General features: G+C 38.2%; 2 protein-coding genes and 2 non-coding genes across 4 annotated transcripts in view; 2 read left to right on the forward strand and 2 right to left on the reverse strand.

Moving 5' to 3' along the window:
- Nucleotides 1-378: 378 nt before the first annotated feature.
- On the reverse strand, nucleotides 379-12,616 carry LOC113675549 (muscle, skeletal receptor tyrosine protein kinase). The gene is made up of 9 exons (XM_027192147.2): nucleotides 12,445-12,616; nucleotides 10,477-10,723; nucleotides 9,577-10,025; nucleotides 8,769-9,104; nucleotides 7,659-7,934; nucleotides 7,040-7,227; nucleotides 5,886-6,065; nucleotides 1,836-2,055; nucleotides 379-1,583 (listed from the first exon to the last, which is right to left on the reverse strand). The coding sequence occupies exons 1-9, from the start codon at nucleotides 12,506-12,508 to the stop codon at nucleotides 1,420-1,422; spliced, it is 2,124 nt and encodes a 707-aa protein (XP_027047948.2). The 5' UTR covers nucleotides 12,509-12,616; the 3' UTR covers nucleotides 379-1,419.
- Nucleotides 3,333-3,406, forward strand: Trnar-ucu (transfer RNA arginine (anticodon UCU)). Its single transcript has one exon. It is a non-coding gene; the product is annotated as a tRNA-Arg (tRNA).
- On the reverse strand, nucleotides 3,746-3,817 carry Trnaw-cca (transfer RNA tryptophan (anticodon CCA)). The gene has a single exon. It is a non-coding gene; the product is annotated as a tRNA-Trp (tRNA).
- A 3,712-nt stretch (nucleotides 12,617-16,328) lies between the features above and the next one.
- LOC113675537 (cytochrome P450 1A1) overlaps nucleotides 16,329-19,973 on the forward strand; it is a 4,806-nt gene continuing 1,161 nt past the window's right edge. The window contains exon 1 of the mRNA XM_027192134.2: nucleotides 16,329-18,057. Coding sequence (XP_027047935.2) covers nucleotides 17,216-18,057 — 842 coding nt within the window. The 5' untranslated portion in view covers nucleotides 16,329-17,215. The remainder of the gene's footprint in view (nucleotides 18,058-19,973) is intronic.

Here is a 19,973-nt window from a genome sequence, read left to right on the forward strand (position 1 = left end):
CCGCGTTGGCGAAATTTGAGACATTTACCAGCGTAGTAAAAGGCTTACTCTTATCGGGATTAAAGACAACTGTTTGTGTCATCATCTCGTTGACAGAGATTATCTGTTAAATTACCCCAAACATTCCACTTTCCATCTCTAAATTAATATCGCAACGATGCATAAAATTGATGACGTTTTACGGCTCTTTGTAGCCTAATTTTTGGCGAGGGTGAGCACAGTATTTTCTTGTTTTTCTAATTTTACGGCGGGAGGCTGAGGAAAGAAAGAAATTCGTACGGGGGGGGGTGAGTGACGATTAAAACAAAAGAGGGGGGTGGGGCTGGGGCAAAAGAAGCATAAAATTTATACAAAATGCGCCATAAACATTTTCTTCACTCTGATGAGTCCATATTATTACTGCAAATTCAATTTTGCAGTCTAATTGAATTTAGAGAAATATATATCTAAACATTGTTTACCATATGGTACTTAGTAATTCTCAAGCTGCTCTAGTCATATAAAAACCTATTTTTGTATTTTATTTTTTCGATTAAAGAGAAGCACTGAAATCCACACCCATCTTCCACTATTAGTGGGAAACGCAGTCATTTCGCATTAACTTCGACCATCTACTTTTAATTACTGTACCATCAATCATGGAGCTTTTAACTAAATCCCCAACAATGAAGAAAACTGTTGAAAACTTTCTCGTCACTGAATGAAAAACTCGAGCTTAAGTTTATGGTTAGCCAGGTTTCCATTCGATCCCGGAATCCCTTGGATCCGACAGGGTGGGTGATCTTACTACCTCATCTCTATCCAAATGATTGTAAATCGTATAAAAAGTCTGAACATTAATTGGGAAATCAAAGCGGGTCAGTGGATAACATGGAAATCAAAATTTTCACCTAATTTTCCCGGTTTTTCTTTTTCAGATTGATCTGCGATACCAACTGAGCGACCAAAATAATTGTAATAAAGTGCACAAACTTATTGTTGGTTTAAAATTTGTTGCAGCTATAGAAGCCAACGATTTAGGTGATTTTTTATCCTAACAAAATTCTAGCAGTGGTTATACAATGGAAAATGAACACGTTTTTCTTATTAAGTATTTAAATTAAAACCAAAAAAAAATCGTATCATCAATGAAAATTCCACGTGCATTCATGCGTCTTAAGCGCGGGAAAATGCATGCGTCCAAGACTTAAATTTTTAAATCTGATTGGCTGAAAAGGAGGAGAGAACACTCTCGCTAGTAAATCAAAGCAATTTCTCTCGATATTGAATTAATTTTTCTCTATCTTTTTTTTTAGTCTAGGCCTTAATAACAGTACCTGGCAAACCAATACCTAAAATGATAGGCAGTATCTTCAAAAACACAACCAGAAAGATTTAAAATCTGATCTTTAACAGCCTCGGTCTCTATTCTTAATGTTCCTACAAAATGCCTTCTTCAAAAACTCCGTCTTCGTCATCACTATGGAAACCAGGATTGCAGGCGATGTTGATGTAAGCGGAGGGTGGGGGAACACTACTCTGTGGAGCGCTTGGAGCTGGCTGGGAAATTTTGCTGGCTGCTCGTTCGGCAACGGGGTGCTCTTCTAAGAAAGCCGAGAAAAATTCACTTATTAATTATGTCAACTGCTCCAATAAAAAAAATTCAAATAATTTCACCAGATGAATGCTGTGTGAACACAGTACGAGCAGTCCACGCCTTTTTGCGAAGTTCGTCACGCCACTCGCGCGACTAAAAATATAACACCAAATTTTCAAAACTTTTTAACGAAGAAATGAATAGTGACTAGAAAGGAGAGTTAAGTATCAAATGTTTAGCTAATAAATCTTTACTCTACCTTTTATCTCTTCTGAAGAGACGCCGATGTTCTGATACAGCGGTTGCTTGTCACTGACACACGGCGAGTCGAGAGAGTCGTAATGTGTATTCACTTCCTGTTTAAGCTGAGCTATCATCAGGGTAAAGTTTGGTCTCTGCGAAGCCTCTTTGTGCCAGCAATTCTTCATTATTTGATACACGTGATCTGGGCAGTCTTCAGGTTGCCCAAGATGTACTCCCTTTTAAATAAAATAGGGCATTTTTCAACCTCTCCCTAAGCGCTCGGTGGGGCCAGTATTAAAATATTCCTGCCATCTTTTCAACTTTTCACATCCGCGATTCTACAATTACTGAACTTTAAGTCTACCTTCTCGAATGTTGAGTGACCCTAGCGTCTGCATGCCCACCTCGCCCTCAACTGAGGGAAACGGTTATCAGACTTTTGGCCAACTTTGGGTGCTGTTAAAAAACGTACTTCAAGCTTTGGGCGAGATGACTTTTTCAATGACATTAGACTAAAAGCTTTTGGCGTACGAAATTATCTGCATTCGAGTAAAGAAGAGGCGATTTCTTTCACTCTTAAAACCATCGATGAGCAGTTGTTTTTGTACAATATTAAAGGAAAGTGAAAACACCAATCTTGTGTATTTCTGACAAAAGAAAACTTGTGGGATTCATTGCCGTGTATCTTTAATTTCAATCAGTCATAAAAATAAAAAAAAATTGGGGTCACATAAAATACGTTCTGAATTATTTTCGATCCGATGCAGAAAACCCAGAGGTTTGTTATCAGATGCAAGAGGAAGGAAACCCTGTAAATAAAGATCACTGCGTCAAAATGCAAATATTTATTGAGCAACTGTGAGGCGAAACGTGACATAAAAATGGAAAATAGTAGAATTTGGCTTAAGCGGGCGAAGAAAGATTTGACGAATTATTTAAACGGAAATTCGGTAAACGTAAGATACTATTTTGTGCTGTTTTTGTATATTATATATACGTTTATTATTCTGCGGAGCTTGATGGTTACTATAATAGTAGATCTCTCCGTGATTTTCTTGATAGAAAAGCAACCTTTGCATTGCTGAAAGTCCAGTGATTACAAGTTCACAAAAACGTTTCACCTCTAGATTAGGTATTTTATGCACGAGTTGGCCATAGGTATTCTCTGACTTGGTTTCTGTTTCGTACACACCAAAACAATTATTCGCGTCAGTGTCGGTTGAAGTGGTGAATATTTATTTCGCTGATTCACAGGTCGTTAAATGTTCTTCACTATTCTCGTAAATTTTGGTGAATAATTATTAATTACGGCAACTTCCAATCCAGCAAACTATTCTTTCTTTCTTTCATAGATGTAAAATAGCCAAAAATAAGTAAAAATACGACATAACGGTGTAAGATAGACAGAAATAGCTCATGAAATCCGAGACCGAGGCGGATATTGTTATTCAATGCCGTTTAATTTGAATAAGAATGTACTAATACATTAATTTCACCACTTCAATTCAGCGCAGCCCCTGTGGCGCAATGGACTAGCGTGTTGGACTTCTAATTCAAAGGTTGTGGGTTCGAGTCCCACCAGGGGTGCATTTCTTTTTTTTTTTTTTTTTTTTTTTCCCCAATTTAAATCTTATCAGCTTGTATATCCATTATTTTTTTTTTTTCTTTTTTTCTTTAAATTACAACTTGGCTGATTTTTCCCTCTAAGGAAAAAAACTTACCAAGTAGATTGTAAAGCATAGTTACGATCGCACTATTTTTGAGTAATTTAGAAACGAGTGAAAAAAGACTAAGCGAGTTTGCCCTCAAGGAAGATAGAGCATCGATGCCTCGAAAATTACGAGGGAAGATCTAAATACAAAAAAAACATTAAAAAAAAAAAAAAAAAGAGAGATGAGATCGAAGGAAATTTAAAAAAGAGAGAGCTGACCCCGACGTGACTTGAACACGCAGCCTTCTGATCTGGAGTCAGACGCGCTACCATTGCGCCACGGAGTCCACCACGTCACAATGGCGGCGAACATAATTATTTCAAGACGTCTTTTCAATATGCGCTTACACTAAGTCACAGGCCCGACGTAAACTGAGAAATGTTTGGATATTTTTCAATTTGGAGGAACGATCAGGAACATAGAAAACCTACATACAGTCGAACCTGTATTGAGCGGCTTGTTTGTATTTTCTTCTATCTGTATTGAACGGTCATTTGTAAAGCGGAACCAATCAAATAAAACTAAGAATAATCTTTCAAGTAAAATTTTGGCATGTTTTATCGCTTTTAAAAACACCCGCCATTACCCGTGGATGACCGCTTTATATCGTAGTGAATTGCGATGAAACATCTCATTCAACATCAAAATAAACGAATTTTTAAAACGGAGTGTTGATCAAAGTGCTCTGTGAGCAAACTCGTGGATTGACAGATGAATTACATGATTTTTGGGATTATGTTTAATGTTATCTGGTTTAGGGAATTTTGTGATTGATTGTCATATTTAGAGTACGAGCAGTAGTTCAGTGTTCGCTAATGTAGCAAAGAAACAAAGTAACGTTGGGATAAGAAGGCATTACAATTGAAATGATCATGCTATCACATTTGACAAGGGTGGATGATGTCATGTGATTTAAACAGATGTCATTTTTGTTTCTGGTTCAAAAGAAAAGGTTGAAAGTAAATGCGGGTGAAAAGTGAAATTTACTATCTATCATCGTAAATATTGGAAAATCAAGGCAATACTATCTTAATGAAAACATTAATGATTCCCTCTTTATAAAATGAGACAAACGGGAACGAGTTTTGAGCGATATAACTTAGCCCGGACTGCCACCGTCATTTTGGATTTCCGCCTGGGTAGATTTTGGTCACGTGCTAGGCGTGCTAGGCGTGCTAGGCGTGCTAGGCGTGCTAGGCGTGCTAGGCGTGCTAGGCATGCTAGGCAACGTATAATCAAGAAAAAGATCATTTCAGGCCTATTTATCAATTTTGTGGTGTATAACTTTAGCATTTTAGTACGTAGTATTTATTTTGAATCTTCAAATTGTCTTGAAACTTTAAAAAAAATTGTTCTTTAAAAATTCACTGAAAATCGGTAGTCAAAATCATTTTTCAGGTGTTATTTGATTTTCGTGTTAACCTGTAATTTCGTCAGTCGCCGGCACCTTTTGTTGCTTCACACAGAAAAAACACATGATACGAAATGTAATGATCGATTTTGTCCCTAATCTCACGCCATAACAGAAAAAGCCTTTGAACACCTCTAAACTCCGAGCGTTTCGAAGTGATATTTTTAATGAATCTCCGGATTGTTTTCAAGTTCAAGTATTGTAACTTCCAATTTTATGAAAAACGAACGTTGTTCTCTTATTTCAGTGTAAATCCTCGCGCGCTTGCCAGTGGCTGGCGCCGCTTGTTGAAACTAAAACGAGAAAAATAAACATTGGCTTCTTTTTCACTCCACTACTATTCTTAGAAACAAAGGTCGCCGTTTCGTTTGTTTATTACTCGCCAAAAACTATCAAATGCACTCAAAAGCCTAAAATCGAAAAAAGGTTTACAGGATTCGACCAATCGAGCGAGCGAGCGAGTGCCATTCTCACATCATATCTACAACTCGCTCTTGCGCATGCGCGCAATTCACAAGTTAAAAATGATCGATCTTGTAGCCGAAAAAGGCGAATGTTAGTAATTTCGAAGGTTCAGAGACCGGCGCTAAACTGAGACTCATCTGGAATGCACCATTCCATTTAAAATCCATTCAAATCATTTAAAGCTAAAATAAAATTAAGAGATCTTGTTACCAAGGGAAAAGTATTCGACGGACACTCCTACGGGTCAAAAACCTATGGTTTTACAGCTCACTACATAAAATAAACTTCAATCACGTTTTTTCACCATCTTGAAGAGCCGGTAAATCGATGGAACTGTCCAGCATTAAGTGACAAGCCATTGGTAAAGCATGAGAGGGAAGATAGGAAAACCTCCAACAAAATTATTTTATATATTTCTTTTCTAGAAGATCTTTGTTGAAAAATCAAGCATTCTAGCACTCATAAATATTAAACCCACCTTTTTGATAAATTCCACGACTTCTTCATTGGTGTATCCATAGTAAGGCTGGAGTGCCAGTGTGTAGATCTCCCACAGAAGAACACCAAACGAGTAAATATCAGATTCCACGGTAAATTTACCCAACAGTAAAGCCTCAGGAGGCATCCAGCGGATTGGAAGCACAGCTTGTCCTTCCACCTTGAGAAAGAAGTACGGAGGTAAAAATACTATTTAAGATAAATTGGTACATTATGCAGCCCCCGTGGGCGCGTTGGACTCCTGAGTCAAAGGTTGAGTGTTCGAGCCTCACTGGAGGTGTATTTTTTTGCGTCATACCTCTTTGCTCTCATTTCTATTCGGTTGGTTGCCGTTGATAGACAAGATATTAGGGAGTTTATAGTGTCACTATGGCGACGTGTGGTAAAACGCTGCCGAAAAAACGCAAGTCATTTCCCTCACTTTCACTTCGGCATAAAATATGAATGTAGTGTTGAGTTCAACTTAAAAACGTAACTAAATTGCTGTCGAGGTTTCCTTCCTAAGATAGTGATTGCACGTTTTTATCCTGTATGGGAAGGCCATGAAATGTACAAATTTTTAAAACGCACGTGCGTTTCGCTATAGTTCTGCCCATTAGATCTTTTGTTTCGCTACGTTCTCGTTGCCGTCGTCATCGTGTCGAGTCGTGATTTTCTTAAAGTCCTAATGAAGAAGAGATAGGAGGGGTGCAACTTTAGCTGCCTGACATAGTCACGAGATATTGAACTAATCCATGGACGGGAGGATTGTGCTTACCTTGGACGAGCTGAAAAGAGGGGAAGGGGATTGGGGGGAAGTTGAGGGGCCCTTTCAAAATGACAAGGACTTATGAAATGCGCAAGTGGAAAAGACCAAAGCGAGAAGCCGAAAGCGATAGGGCCCACAAGGAAGAGATCAAGGAGTGAGACCCAAGAGAGAGAGGTTTGCAGGCGACAGTAAATTAAGTGTGACGTTCGGGGTTGCGAAAGGAAATACTTGGCTGTTGCTATAGCCAAAGTCCTTCATTTTAAAACTTGTGTTTTGCAAACTATTTCTGTGCTGAAACTTTGATTCCGTACAACTCATTCAACACTTTACAAAAGTTAGATAATAAAATGCTAAAGAAGGAAAAGAAGAACGATATAGTAGCTTACCTTGTAGTAGTCAGAAGCGTAGATATCCCGGGACATTCCAAAATCAGAGATCTTTACAATAAGACCAGTACCCACAAGGCAATTCCTAGTAGCAACGTCTCTGTGAACAAATCTCAGAGTCTGCAGGTGCTCCATACCAGCGGCACATTGTAATGACATTGACATTAGGTCATCTTGAGTAAGGTTTACTGCAATAATAGGGAAGTTAAATGAATTAGGATCCACATTTTTACCACGAAGTACTCCTGACAACGTTCCCCCACAAAGATACACTGAAGGAATGATGAGTACTCTCTCAAAAATTGAAATATGACAGTGATAGTAAAGGTCGGAATCATGTAAAATTTTCAAAGGTCTCCCTATTTCCTTGTTTCTTCTCAATATCCACGGACCACTTCTCGTGCGCTTAACTCTCAAAGTTCTGCGCGGCGCGACAACATCATTTTTTTTTTCATTTACTTATTTTTACTCGCGCGACAGTCTACGCCAAAATGGAAGGACTGCGCGTAGTCTCTTTAATCAAGGAAAGAGGGTAGCAACATTTTAATAAACTGTTGAACCACAAATGCTTGTAGAGAAGCTAAAGCTAACACATTTAAGTTATTAAAAGCAATCTTACCTCTTTCCTTCTCATCGCCTTCAAAGAATGGTCCAGCTTTTCTTAGATACTGATTAAGATCTCCTAACTCCATAAACTCAAAGATCATTCCATACGGTTCTTCCTCAGTAGACACGGCTAACAATTCAACAATGTTTGTATGATGCAGAAGGGACATCAATGCAACTTCCTTGAAAAAATCTTCTTTCGTTTCCGTCGAGCATCCTTCTTTTAATGTTTTGACAGCGACCATCAATTCTGCTTCGGGTTTTCCTTCAATTAAACCATATGCTCTTCCTAAAGCAGAGAAGCACCAGCACAATTAACCCTTGAACCCCTAAGAGTGACCAGTATGTAATTTCTCCTTATAATATCACCTTTGAATCAGACGTTAAGGTCATGAGAATGAAGGAAATAATCACCAATTAAAGAAATCTTAATTGTTGAACAAATTCTCCTCATCAGCATCTTAAGAAATGTATAAAGAGCAGAATGGAGAAAACGTATACTGGTCTTAGGGTGTAAGGTTTTAAGTAGTCCGGCTGAAAAGGTCGACGAATTGAAGTTATCACTATGAAATATTTCATGATATTCATCGACTTTTGTTGATGTTGTCATTTGATAAATATTTTTGAAAGAGAAATGTGGTAAGTTTCTAAAAGTAATTGCTGAGCCTCATGGGTTAACAAGTAAACAATTTGGTTTTTCATCAACTAAAATGATGTTCAAGATCGATAATACATCAAAGCGAATTTCGTAAAACTGATGCTTGAAGAGTGTTAGCAGGATTCGTAATAGCGAAGGACTGATGCTAAAAAATAATCAACTAGCTGCTACGTTTGTTAACTTTCCAAGCGTAACTTCATAGCTGCGTAGCTCTTCGTGCTTTTATTTTCCATTTATTTAATTTTGTGTTTTGTTTGTTTGTTGTCTTTGGATGGGGGGGGGGGGGGGGGGAACCTCTCGTATCCCGCCGAAAAACAACTTTCCCCGTCACAACTTGCGCAGTCTTTTACCCTATATGGTCAAAGTACGTTGTACGAGCTGATTGCCTTTAGAAATCCGTTGCCCATTGCTGAGAATTAGACCATATTTAAATATTATCCTTCTTCGCAAATATTAATTACGTACCTAAAAATACCAAACCAAAGTTCCCGGATCCAAGATCCCTGACATATTCTATACTGGTCAGCGGCAGCTGTTTGATATCATCAGGATTAAACAGACTCATGACCTTGCTCTCATCGAGGGCGCGCATAGCCTCGGCTCTAATTCTGTCTCTCATTGACAAGGCTGTGAAAGTGACGCCCGCGAATCCTTGTATCGATTTTTTCTTTCGCCGTTTAAAGATACAAGCGATTATTACTGCAAAAACAACAAGTGCTGTGACCCCACCAACCGCTCCAGCTAAAGCGGCCGTGTGTGACCTGGGTGGCACGTTTGTTACTGTTTCAGCAGTAGAGAAATCTACGGTAAGAAACATATACTGTATAAAGCATGAGGTTACACTTTTACTAATTTTTTTTAAATAATAATGTTGTTCAGTTCAAGAGCAATAATAGGCATTGACCCGCTAGCTGGGATGGGAAAATTAAAAAAAAAAAAAACTCCATACAGGCATAGAGAACTTAACATGTCAACGGAAAATAAAACTGACAAAATTAAAGACGAGAACGATTAAAAAGGATGATTTCGATCCATTCGAAGCTTAAACATTCCCTCCTCAGGCAATCCCCGGACATGCGAACTTTTAAAGATTATCGGTTCAAATCCCGCCCCCTGGGACAAAAATTGTATTCTAACGCCCCACCCAAGTGCCGGATGTGAGGCAAAATCAGCGACCACGACTTTCTACTTTGACCAAGCATCAAGACTTCGGACCTTACAGACCTTTTGTTCTAAAGCTTTCGCAAGCGAAAGTGAACTATTTCATACTTACCGAACAGACCCCAGTGTAAGCAGGTGGTATTAGTTGCCTTATAGCTATCAGAATAGTTTAGCTTGGCGCAGTCAGGAACTCCAACGTGTGCGAACTCAATACCAAGTTTTTCCAAAATGTATTTTGCAGCTCCAAGCATTTCTCTCATGGCAGAATAACACTCTTGGAAAACAACTTCACAGTCTTCTCTACAGTAGTGATACCGTTCATTGTTCTCGTTACACGGTGGCAGAACGTATAAACAGAGGAGAGCTTTTAATATGTCCTTACATTTTTCTTGGCCGTCGATCCTATTAATGGCGTACATAAACTCCAATATCACACGCTCGGTTCCATTCAGTCCGAATCTGCTGTCAATAAATCTCGGGGACCAGCGGTACTCCAGCATAGTGTAGTTCAGCCATTGGTCACACACCTGGCCATGATATACCTGGCACGTGCTCTTGGGACTAAAAGTTATTAATAAGATGTCTCAATTAGAGTTAACATGTGTCCCATAAGGAAAAATGCTTAACAGGAGAAGGTAAGGCGTAGCTGAAAAAGGAGGTTCCTAGAGAACCTGTTTTCTTATCCTCCTCTCCCCCCCCCCCCTGCCTATTTGCCACCAAAGCATGTTATATAACGCAACTCAGCATATCCCTAGATGCCTTTAATAGCCTAAATGAGTCAACATCTTTTGAATTGTTAAAAGTTTCGTTTTTCTTCCTTTGGAAGTTTTTCCTTTTGGGCGGAATAACCAGATCTTTTTAAGCTAGAGAAACTCACAAGCAATGGGCCACTTGGCGCAAGTGAAGACTACACCTGTTTACCTAATCTACATCGTCTCTTTCACATAACCAGTTAAAAACAAGATGAATACTATTGCCAAGTACATCAACAGCCAGTCACTAAGAAACATACCCAGATGGGGTGGAGAGAGGAGCTTTGGTGCTTGAAACATAAGACGTTGTCATAGGAACACTGGTTGTGTGTGTTGAATTGGCTCTGGAATGATTATTCGCGATCCCAAAGCACCTAACTGCATTTGCATTAGAAGAAGAATTCCAACAGCATCCCCGACCCAGGCACTCATCTTGTGACGTGTTGTGATGGCCACAGAACACCAACGTCAAATTCGTTGAAATAACGGAACAATTGTTTGCCACAGCTTACCATGAAACACAAAGAATATAAGTATACCATTGTCGATCCTCAAGTTTACATTTAATTTTTGATTGTAATATATTGATTGCGTATATAAACTGAGCCGTGCTGGAAAACATCTTATTGATAATAATTACTCTTAAAACTGATTAAGAGCCAATGTGATCACTTTCCCATATTGTAAAATTTAGATTAAACTTGTTAAATTTCCATTAGAAATCTATTTTAATCCTCTCCATCGTTGATTATCCTCGCTTGTAGATTGTTCTTCCAATTTCAACTTATTTCTATCCAGCTACGCTATCATTTCCAGGCTGTTGTTTACGCCGCTGGACTTCTTTGTGTATTAGCGGGCCTGAGTTCACGCGGCAAGAAAGTTTGTCAGTCACTGACTTGGAAAAAAAAAACATAACGATAATCTAGCAAAGGTAAGGGGATAACAGCACTTCATGACCACCCCTTAACCACGCCCTTGTAATTTGTAATCGCCTTTAAGACGAAGGTGCTTTTTTTGCAAGGCTAACAAATAAGGGCACCGCACTCTTATTTCATTGCTTTACCTACGAGTATTTGAAAAAAAAGAAAAAAAAACAGAGAAAGACGATTGACTAAGCTAAGAAATGAACTCCCAAGAAAATCATTACGATTTCAGGATTAGAGGGGAAAAAAAACGATTTTATGAATTAAGAAATGAACTCCTAGCGAAGATTCTTATTAATTGGCAGCTATATTACTCCAGAACTGATTTCTAACTTTGTTTTCAGTTCCGTAACTATTTTACTTGATTTTTCATACGCCTTCAATCGTGTTACGTGATCTTTTGTTTACCTTCAAATTAATTACTGAATTGTTTTCTTTGGGCTGATTGTTGTAATGTCATGGATCTAGTAAAAGCACGTTATTGTTGTGTTACATTGAGATTATGTTATACTGATACGAACTTTGGGACGTTTACTTCTCTTAGATGTTAAAATGATAAAATTGAAATCTAGTTGAGCTAATTTGGAAAGGTTCTCCATGCGAAATGGGATTTGCGCCATGATTTTGACGATAACAAAATGAAGATAACCAGTTGTTTGCTTATAAAATACATGTTTAGACGCGCCAAGATGGAAAAAACAAAAGCGTACGGTATCGCTCTGGAAGAAATTATTCATCTCGTCTCATAAATCACTTGATGTATAGTATCAGAGGTGATTGAAAACTGCAACAATTTGTGTTGAAACGTTAGTTTTGGTAAGCTATCCATGATATAACAGGACGTCTATTCCTGAAAATATTCTCCATACACTGTGGGTTGACGGACATAAAATTGTTTATAAATCTCACAGCCTCTTGAGTCCTGAACAGACTCCGACAAATGATAAATCGAAGCAGTTGAAAATGTAGATATTTATATAATGATGTCAATCTTTAGAAACTATAATAATTTAAAAAACTAGCACGAGGTTAATTCATGATAGGAATTTGGAATGCTGACCCTAAAAAATGACACGAGCATAGATCATCGAGAAGGACAAGAGTATCATCTCCATTTATCCCCGTCGAATTTAAGAAGATGCATCTTTATGTCAATCTCATGACAATTTATCGATTCAATTGAATAAATTTCAGTTCGCATTTTGCTGAGTCGCTGCGAAGCTCTCTGTAAAACTATTGAGCTAAACAGTGAACGTTTGACTCCCTGTGTTGCCCAATTACAATACGCAATTGTATATTACCTACCAGGTGACGAGAAATACGCTGCAGTGCAGCCCAGCAAAACCATGAGAATAACTTTCAAGTCCATTGCCTTGTGATAAAACTCACGTGAGATAAAAACATTAAAATCGAGGCTTGCAGCAAATTTTCAGTTTCTGGATTAAGCGATTGGCTTTAGCTAGTGTTTCGCAATGTTAATTGTTAACTTACAAGTACAATATTGTAAGTCCCTGTCCGCTGCGGTCACCAGTGATTTTGATGACAGACGAGAGCTAAATTAATAAATTTTCCAGTTTGTTTCGTCACCTTCAAGCGAAAACAGTTCATTTATATCTGCTTGGAATTTTTCTTTTTTCACTTGCAAACTGGCTTACAATTTCTGAACGTCAGAAAAAATATCTAAGAAAAAGATTTCGCACTGTTTTTTCTTGATAAAGATGCATATAACCTTTCCTCGAGTGATTCACATTCACCACTCTCCCAAACTCAAAGACCTGATAGCGTTACTGTGAGATTTAGTGTCCATAATAGGGGTACGGGAGAAAAAAAATCTTTTGCCTCAAAACGTATAAAATATTATGTACGTGACGTGCCTCACGAACAGGAAAAAGATCTGGCCGTAAGTAGGAAGTTCTTATGTTCGCACCCAAATTGAAGAATGGTTTCTCTACTTTCATTTATCGCAATGTCGCTTTATATTATGTGAGTCTAGATTTTGGAAGAAGTACTTTGGTGTCCGCTATAGCGAAAGCTTAAACATATGAAATTTCGCGCTAAGAGGGGATGGATGTGTCCGCATTCGAGAGTCGACTGCTATTCAAACACGTGCACAAGCAGAGCAAAAATTGAGGTGAGCACTCTCTTTTGGCTCTGTCTCAAAGAACTCTTTTAAAAAATTAGTAAAAAATCAAATCAGTGCACTTAGCATATAATGAAGACAGGGTTTTTTCAAGAGCAAATCAAGGGGAATAGAAGGCTCTTAGCTCCTTACTTTGTGATAAGAAATGATCAATACACAATCATTGCCTTTAACGGAAGTTTGTTTTCTGAGACGTCCGCATATATGCTAACCTCGATCTAATGTTAATGAGTGAAACAAACTTGTAAAGGCGATGAAAAGTGACGAGAAAAAAGGAAATGGTTAATTCTCGAACAAGAATTAACTACTTTCGTAGGATGAGTTTTTGTCGGTAGCGGCCGTTTCTAACTGTATGCTTCATGTCGCTAAAGCATTTGAGACGACTGATTTTTTTTTTTGTTTCATATATCTAGACTGTTGTGAAATGTTTCCACACAAAAAATTTATTTCCTAGGTTTATTGTGAATTTAATTGTGTATTAAGTGAGTTGTAATTTCGTTACCGTTAAAGTACAGAGTTAATGTTACAATTAAAAGTAGCATGTAATTGGGAGCGGCATAGGGTAATGAAATAAGGTATTTACAGGGCGTTTAAGCGCGTGGGAACTTAGCAGCATGATTGTCAAGTAAAGCCATGTTTAATAGGAAATTAGTGCCCACGAATCGTTGTAGAACGTGAGTGAGTCTTGAATCAATCTCACACGGAATTACGTATCTGGGTGTGGATTTCCTTAGCTAATAAATGTGACATTTTTGTAACCCCAGGATTAGATTGTAATAGAGTAGATAGATCGCAGAACGGAACGTGTAATGCTGAATTGTCGTCAATAAAGCCTGAATCAAGAAAGAAAGTATACAGTCCAAGATTACTGAACCAGCGTGTGCTGAGTTCTCAGCAATGCAAGTAGGAAATTCTGCGAAACAGACCAATCTTAGAGTGAGATCAGACAAAACCAGTGCAGTCCCGTACTTCTTGCGACGCTCAACTGAAACTTGCTTTGGCTCACTCTTGGCTCTTTCGTATTCGTTTTTTTGCCTACTGTACCTTACTTCTGGGAAGGCTGTAGGTATTACTTTTTAGTGTCAAGTGAGGCCGTCAACTTTTTCCAGGCCCCCCACGGTTTTCAAAATGGCGGACTCTTATGACTCGTACTCGTCCCGTGTAATCTGGTCATTTCCGACTCTAATCATCGTTGTACGTCTCCGCTCAGGTTTCTTCGGATTCATTTTTGGTTTTGTGGGGTTTAGTTCGATGTCCGTTAAACGGCTACGTCTTCACAAGTCTTCACATGTGCGTTTTCCTCTGACATATCGAGCATATCCTTTCAAGAATACTGTAAATTAAACAGAAAAAAGGGAAAAGAAAATAAAGAAAAAGAAATTTTAAAAATGTCGACGTAGCCAGGGCTCGAACCATATACCTTCAGACCCACAGGAGTAGGTACATCCAGAGCGCTAGGTACGCAGAGCGTACTAATTTTAATGTACATTCAATTCAAGTATGTCGTACTCTAATGATTTCTTGCTCTGTCCCCGGCCTGTTAATTAACCAGAGTACAAACTATATGTTCTAACCGTATCCTCTTTTCGTCACAAGTTTGGCATCGACAAGAGCTGTTCATTAACCTCTCTGCATGTAGGCACATGCAGAAATAGACTGCCTTTTATTTACTGTCTTGTTCCACTGAGCTCAATATTTCATTCTCAATCTTAAGGCTACATTTTCTCTCCTCCGATTGTCCTCTTCTCGATGCCCTCTTCCTAATTTTCTATCAAATTCTTCATCCCGATTTAAAGTTTTAAATCAGGAACATCACAGTCCATTTTCAATAATCCTTAAACGAAACATTGATACAAGGTTAATCTCGGCCAACGGTTACTGATATTAACAAAAATTGGCAGAAAGATTATTGAAATATAAAGATTAAAAATAGATAGAATTGAAAATAGGTCACTGTCTTGGTTTAATAATTGTGAATACAATGACTTAATTTAAGACTAATTCTGCTTAAAAGCGCTTGTAATGTTTTCCCCCTTTTAATTATGGGGAACTTGAAACTGGCTTATTCAGCAGTTCACACGGGTCTACAGTCAACGTTCGTAAAGTGATTATTTCAAAGACGATTAATTTTGTTTGTTCATATTAAGCTTCGTGACGGAAAGTTGTTATTTCGGATTTGTGGCTAAAGAAAAAGCGGTCGCTTTGTTATTTTTATATTTCTACCATATGATATCAGCACCACTCAAGAAATTAAGTGAGTTCAATACAATTTTTGGGGAGTTTTTTTTCTTTTTAGATAAATTCCGAAAATGTTGCGATATGCAGAATTAAAAAAAAAAATTCCAGAGAGATTCTTACGACATCTTTCATGATATCCGTGCATTAGCCACACAAACGAGGTCAGAGCTTTAAACTTGACTGTCTATTACAACATCCGGCGTCTCTCCAACAGCCTTTCTATCAATTGCAATCGCTTCGACGAAAGGCTGACGCCCGAAACGTCAGCTTTTAAACTCTTTACGGTGGCCAATTTGGGTTATCAACTCAGTTCGTAATACTATATTGCTCTTTTGATACTCTCCTACCGACGCAGCAACAAAGTTTCCTTAGAAACTTACTGCCTTTATTTATTTGTCTCAGTCCATCATATTAAATAACAGAGCGTATTTTTCTCAAATTAGCTGATTATATTTAACAACTAAACACCGAATGAGAGGTTCGTGATCTGCGATGGATATTTCCACTTCTAACCACTGACGTAAATAGTCGTTTCTGTATAAACTACAACAGCGAGATTGTATAGCTCAAATAAAAGATTTCAACTCATTTATTCCTGCATCGATTGCAAAAATTTTCGGGTGCGAGTTACTATCCGTGGACGTGAAAATGAAAGTGATCTTCGCAGTAATGAACACTGCTCAAGCAGTAGTGAAAATAATGCCTGAAAAAACATGTAGGCCTGTACAGGCCTGCATGTTTTTTTTTCTTTTTTTTCTTTTTTTTTTTCACCCCTCAGTTATTTACACAACTGCTTAGGTAGGGTTCATTCAGGTTCAAAGCTTTTGAACCGTATGATTTTTATAATTTTCAGATCTACTGATGCCTCTTATAGTGGAGAAAACTGACTATTGGAAAAGGTAAGGGGTTTTGATTGACCAGGCCTGACACAATAAGGGTTTGTGAAAAAGTTATGGTTCCTGTCAGACCAGTCATGATGAGCCTTAGACGAGGTCACTTAGGCAATTTTTTAATTGCCGTCTCGGGAAGATCTTCGTAAGTTACACTACTAAACACAAGGTAAAGGAACCGCAGCTTCTAGCTTCCAATGAACCTCTTTACGTGCAGCATCGGAGACTCCAGTGGTTGATGCTAATTTTTTTAAATTTACAAAAAAAGCCCTCAGACTGCATGCTAGACAAACACAAATATCTTATAACCATCGTAATTCAGTATTTGGCTTAAATTAGGGATAATGAGATTCCAGCGATTGATTCAATTTTTTTCTGTCTGATCGATCAAGTAGAATCTTAGACGAGGTCGCTTAGGCAATTTTTTAATTGCTGTCTCGGGAAGGTCTTCGTAAGTTACAATACTAAACACAAGTTAAAGGAACCACAGCTTCTAGCTTCCAATGAACCTCTTTACGTGCAGCATCGGAGACTCCAGTGGTTGATGCTAATTTTTTTAAATTTACAAAAAAAGCCCTCAGGCTGCTTCCCAAGGGAAATACAAGTATCTTATTATCATCGTAATCCAGTATTTGGCATAAATTGTGGACAAAAAGGGCACTCCATGAGCGTAAAGGTCGAGGATGCGTGAGCAGAAGTTAAATCAGGCGTACATATCTCACGTTGTGGAGTACACCAAGTGTCTATTGCAGAGTATAAATCGTTATCCTACTCCAATTAAGCACCAGTAGCTACTGACGGTGAAGTCATGATACCTACAGTCATTGGCATTTTCATTCTACTTGTGGTAGTCTATGTCGTGCCCACAATATGGCAACGCCGCCACCTTCCGCCGGGTCCATTTCCTTTGCCCTTGGTTGGAAATGTTCTCTCAATTGATCTTAAGAGACCATACACTGCCTTTGCTGACATGGCCAAAAAGTACGGCAAGTTATTCCGAATCCTCATGGGCAGACAACAGGTGATTGTTATAAATAGTTACGAAATCGCGAGAGAAGCTCTCGTCACAAAAGCGGCAGATTTCGCTGGTCGACCACGACATTTCTTCGGCGATATTTTTGGCCGAAATTGTACCGATATCGCATTTCAATCTTTAAGTAGCAGATGGAAAATACAGCATAAACTTGCGATAACAGCTCTGCGTCTGACCGAGGACAAAGCAAACTTGGCTGACCATGTAGAAAAGCTATGCAGCAGATTCAACTCTTTTAATGGTAATCCATTCTGTCCCCACGATATAGTCATCAACTCTTTGGCTAATTGCCTCTCCTCTCTAATTTTTGGCAAAGAACTCAAACTGGATGATCGTGAGGTAGAAATGCTCGTAGAGGCCGTTCGTGTTTTTCGAGATTCACTCGATGCAGTTAACATGATCAACACTTTCCCAATGTTGAAGTATATTCCTTTTGACATCATAAGGAAAGCAAAGCGCGCTGGAGAAATCCGAGATGAAATCTTCGAAAGGAAGTTTGGAGAACATATCTCGACCTTTCAGAAGGGCTATACTCGTGATTTGATTGATGCTTTGCTGATGGGCTTCTATGAAATGGCTGAAGATGGTTTACTTACCAAGCGGCATTTAATCTCGAGGTAGGGAACAAGTCATATGCTAATTCTGCTTTGTTCTAAAATTCCGTTAAGGTGTTTTGGGAGGCTCATAGTAACATGATTTTTTATGTACGAATAAACAGTTTCCCCTTTGATAAGAAGAAATGCGAAATTTTCAAAATCCAAGGAATTTGGTAGATTATTTTCAATACATAATTAAAAGTTCCAAAAGAGCTGAAGACAATTTCTAATAATCGCCGCTAAAAGAGCTTATTGGTGCGTAGCGAAGAACATTTCAATATCAGTTTGAATAACAAATAAAAGCCCAGTTCGTAAAGCTATAAAACTCTAGAAAACAAATCCCACAGTAACACTTTTAATTCAACTAATTTATTCTTGTTTTACTCGTGTCAACGAACGCTCTTCATTCAACTAATTTATTCTTGTTTTACTCGTGTTAACGAACGCTCTTCATTCAACTTATTTATTGTTGTTTCCGTCGTTATCATGTTACCACCAATCGCACAGCTCCATTAATATTTTCTGCACATAAACACGCCCAAGCCACAGTCCCTCTGTTTGCTCAGATGAAGGACTAATGCTTGAAAAGTCAGCTATAAAATCTCTTCGATGGCTAATTTGCATTATCAACTCAGTTAATTGATAGAGCCAAATCATCCAAGATTGGAAAAAATAATCAAAAAAGTTTTGCTTGTAAGTGTCTCTGAACAGCCTTGACTTCGGCTGTGGAGATGCAATGTTTTATGTCACGCTTATGGATATAAAGACTGGTTTTGAAATCTTTTCAGCTCTTATGATATTTCGTATAAGGCGTTTTGGTTATTCATCGCGGTGAATAACAGTAAAAGCTAAGTTTTTCGTTTGTCTCACGATGTAGTCACATGTGATGTAGATCGCGAGGCGATGAAGTCGACTGATCATGCTCTGCTGTGATTAGCAATCAGTAATCAGTATACAGTCGAAACGTCGCGATCTACCGTCACATGTGACTACATCGTGAGAAAAACGAAAACCTTAGCTTTTACCCTTATGATATTGTACATTTTTTCTCAGTAAGTGTTAAGCCTCAAGCCAATTATCCATTTTTTTCTTAGTGCGTCTTTAGTCTTTTTCACCTTCCATCAAAATGTTGCAAAGCAGGCGAACCTGGCGTCACATGAGGGTTGAGTTCGTTCTTGTTCTGAAGATTTTTCTCCAAGTCCTCCGGTTTTCCTTCCTCCACAAAAATCAATATTCCAAATAGCAATTCAACTAGCAAACAGTAGACAAGAAGAGCCAACTCCTGGACACCGCTAAATTCAGCATTATCATTATTATTATTATTATCATTATTATTATTATTATTATTATCATTATTATTATTATCATCATTATTATTAACAGCAACTGCGTGTTTCTGGGGGAACATTAATTAAGAAAATTTCTACACTACTGAGTTGGAGCTGCTCAAGTTTGTGTTCCAAAATAGTATTTTTGTATCGATGAGGTCCCTGAAGTACATCTGTTGTGTATCTTTCAAGTCACCCTTGCAGCAAATGATATCTTTGTTATCCTCTTATTCCTTAAAACCCGAGCTTGTTTTCAATTTAAGTAGATGGAAACTTCTATTCTGCATGATCTCAGATTTGAGTCCGATGTTCGTGAAAGAACTTGCGTTTTCTGGGCGAGGAACCGCCGTAAATACGCAAATATATTTAATTTGCTCAATGGGCGAAATATTGGGATTTGTATGGAAATGAACTGTCACATCCTCAATCAAGAAATCTGAGCTAGTTTTGAATAAAAACACACTTACCTCACTTTAGAGGTCGTTCCTTTGTATCGTGTGATTTTTCTGGGTTGATGATTTAGAGCCGTTTAGCTCGGTCTTCGTTTATATGCTTTGTCCTTTATAAAGGAAAGAAAAGGATTGTATAGAGGGAAGAGCATAAGGCGGT

Source organism: Pocillopora damicornis, chromosome 1 (genome assembly GCF_964200805.1).
Source record: "Pocillopora damicornis chromosome 1, jaPocDami1.2, whole genome shotgun sequence".
In the NCBI taxonomy this organism is placed as follows: Eukaryota; Metazoa; Cnidaria; class Anthozoa; order Scleractinia; family Pocilloporidae; genus Pocillopora; species Pocillopora damicornis.

Bases quoted from the DNA above. Each gene is read 5' to 3' on its own strand.
- LOC113675549 (XM_027192147.2), bottom strand. From the start codon at position 12,508: ATGGACTTGAAAGTTATTCTCATGGTTTTGCTGGGCTGCACTGCAGCG. The intron at 10,026-10,476 runs GTATGTTTCTTA...AATAACTTTTAG, and splicing joins CCTCTCTCCACCCCATCTGG to TCCCAAGAGCACGTGCCAGG. The intron at 7,228-7,658 runs GTAAGATTGCTT...CTATTATTGCAG, and splicing joins AGGCGATGAGAAGGAAAGAG to TAAACCTTACTCAAGATGAC.